Source organism: Bison bison, unplaced genomic scaffold (genome assembly GCF_000754665.1).
Source record: "Bison bison bison isolate TAMUID 2011002044 unplaced genomic scaffold, Bison_UMD1.0 scf7180017864508, whole genome shotgun sequence".
Taxonomy (NCBI): Eukaryota; Metazoa; Chordata; class Mammalia; order Artiodactyla; family Bovidae; genus Bison; species Bison bison.
Genome location: NW_011495064.1, coordinates 2,390,952 through 2,393,148, shown reverse-complemented (window position 1 = coordinate 2,393,148; position 2,197 = coordinate 2,390,952). Strand labels below are relative to the sequence as shown.

Below are 2,197 nucleotides of genomic sequence, written 5' to 3'. Positions count from 1 at the left end.
GGGTTGCCATTTCCTTCTCCAGTGCATGAAAGTGAAAAGTGAAAGTGAAGTCGTTCAGTCATGTCTGACCCTCAGCAACCCCATAGACTGCAGCCTCCCAGGCTCCTCCGTCCATGGGGTTTTCCAGGCAGGAGTACTGAAGTGGGGTGCCATTGCCTTCTCCAAGAACAGGACTACACCAGCTCAAACTACTTGGATGCCCAAATTCACGTTGAGACTGCAGTGAACGTAATACAGGAAAGGTTCCACATCTCTAGTTCTCTACCTGGTAGTTCCATGGCTTGTTACTGAGCATCTCAATACACTGGAAACCAGAAGTTTCACACTTTCCTGTAAATGCAGTTCCTTTGGGAAAAAGTTTCATGTCTATACTCTGACCCAGGTCAATCAGGACCAAGCCGTTAGATAAGTCATCATCTTTGTTGTCTTGTTCCAAAAATCTGTGTTAAACACAAACAAGCACCAGGCTGTGTAAGCAAAGAAAATAAAAGGTTGCTGGGGGGAGATGGTCAGAGAAGTACCCGTTCAAAGTGCAACACTTGCCTGTTTCCGAGTATGAAATTATCTGGCTTGATGTCTCCGTGGATGATTTCACAGTCATGGACTTGCTGGATCATGCAGAGCATTCTGATAGCAAAAGCGAGGACTAGTGCCTGAGGCATCACTTTTTCAGGGGTATTTTTATAGAGATTAATGGCATTCTAGAAACAATGGACAGTGGAATGTCCTGAGTTGGCTGCCCATGATTAATGAAATTTCAAACCAAGAGCTTTGCCCCACCCACCACTCCAATAAAAGCTTCAAGTGCAAAAAGGGATGTGCAAAGCAAAAAAGGTACTTCATGCTTGTGTCATCAAAGCATCACACTTACTAATAATGTGCCATAACTGTAGAGGTCTCCTACTAACACGCTGCCATTCTGGAACAGGTGGGCTGAATAAAATTTGATAAACATGTGTTGCATACTTGGCTTTAGTCTTTCCATCAGCTGGGTCCCAATGTAGAATTCCCAGAGGTTGGGAGGCTTCTGGACCTGCAAAACAGGTAATGTAACATTCACATCCAGCTCATCATGTTCTGTAAAATGACTGCAAGAAAGCAACTTCATCCAAAAAAAGGGGGGGGGGCATGGAGTAGAAAGGTATGACAAGCTATGAATTGCTGCTGCAGTATGGGGATTGCTCCAAGATAATTTTAGCGGCAAGGCAGTTCTGAATCCCTGTGGGATAGTTTTGTTTCCTAAGTGCGGACAACATATCTAAATGAAACCATTACTATCTTTTTTTAAAAGACAATTTCTTTTAATATTTATTTGGCTATGCTGGGTCTTAGATTCAGCATGCAGAGTCTTAGTTGTGGCATGTGGGGTCCAGTTCCCTGACCAGGGCTTGAATGCAGGTACCCTGATTGCAATTTGATTTCAAAAAAGGAAAGATTTATCCATTTGAATGCAGAGTTTTAAACAATAGCAAGGAGAGATAAGAAAGCCCTCCTCAGGGATCAATGCAAAGAAACAGGAAAACAACAGAATGGGTAAGACTAGAGATTGCTTCAAGAAAATTAGAGATACCAAGGGAACATTTCATGCAAAGATGTGCACAATAAAGGACAGAAATGGTATGGACCTAAGAGAAGCATTAGATATTAAGAAGAGGTGGCAAGAATACACAGAAGAACTATACAGAAAAGATCTCCACAACCCAGATGACCACGATGGTGTGATCACTCACCTAGAAACAGACATCCTGGAGTGCAATGTCAAGTGAGCCTTAAGAAGTATCACGACGAACAAAGCTAGTGAGGTGATGGAATTCCAGTTGAGCTATTTCAAATGCTAAAAGATGATGCTGTAAAGGTGCTGCACTCAATACGCCAGGATATTTGGAAAACTCAGCAGTGGCCACAGGACTGGAAAAGGTCAGTTTTCATTCCAATCCAAAGAAAGGCAGTGCCAAAAATGTTCAAACTACCGCACAATTGCACTCATCTCACACGCTAGCAAAGTAATGCTCAAAATTCTCCAAGCCAGGCTTCAACACGACATGAACCAAGAATTTCCAGATATTCAAGCTGGGTTTAGAAAAGGCAGAGGAACCAGAGATCAAATTGCCAACATCTGCTGGATCACTGAAAAAGCAAGAGAGTTCCAGAAAAACATCTACTTCTGCTTTATTGACTACACCAAAGCCTTTGACCT

At 42.6% G+C, this 2,197-nt stretch overlaps 1 protein-coding gene across 1 annotated transcript in view; it reads right to left on the bottom strand.

Annotated features, from left to right (window-relative positions):
- The window catches only part of BUB1 (BUB1 mitotic checkpoint serine/threonine kinase), a 33,751-nt gene that overhangs the window by 2,397 nt on the left and 29,157 nt on the right, over window positions 1–2,197 (bottom strand). The window contains exons 21-23 of the mRNA XM_010829560.1: window positions 872–1,033; window positions 544–701; window positions 266–440 (exon numbers count right to left, since the gene is read on the bottom strand). Coding sequence (XP_010827862.1) covers window positions 266–440; window positions 544–701; window positions 872–1,033 — 495 coding nt within the window. The remainder of the gene's footprint in view (window positions 1–265; window positions 441–543; window positions 702–871; window positions 1,034–2,197) is intronic.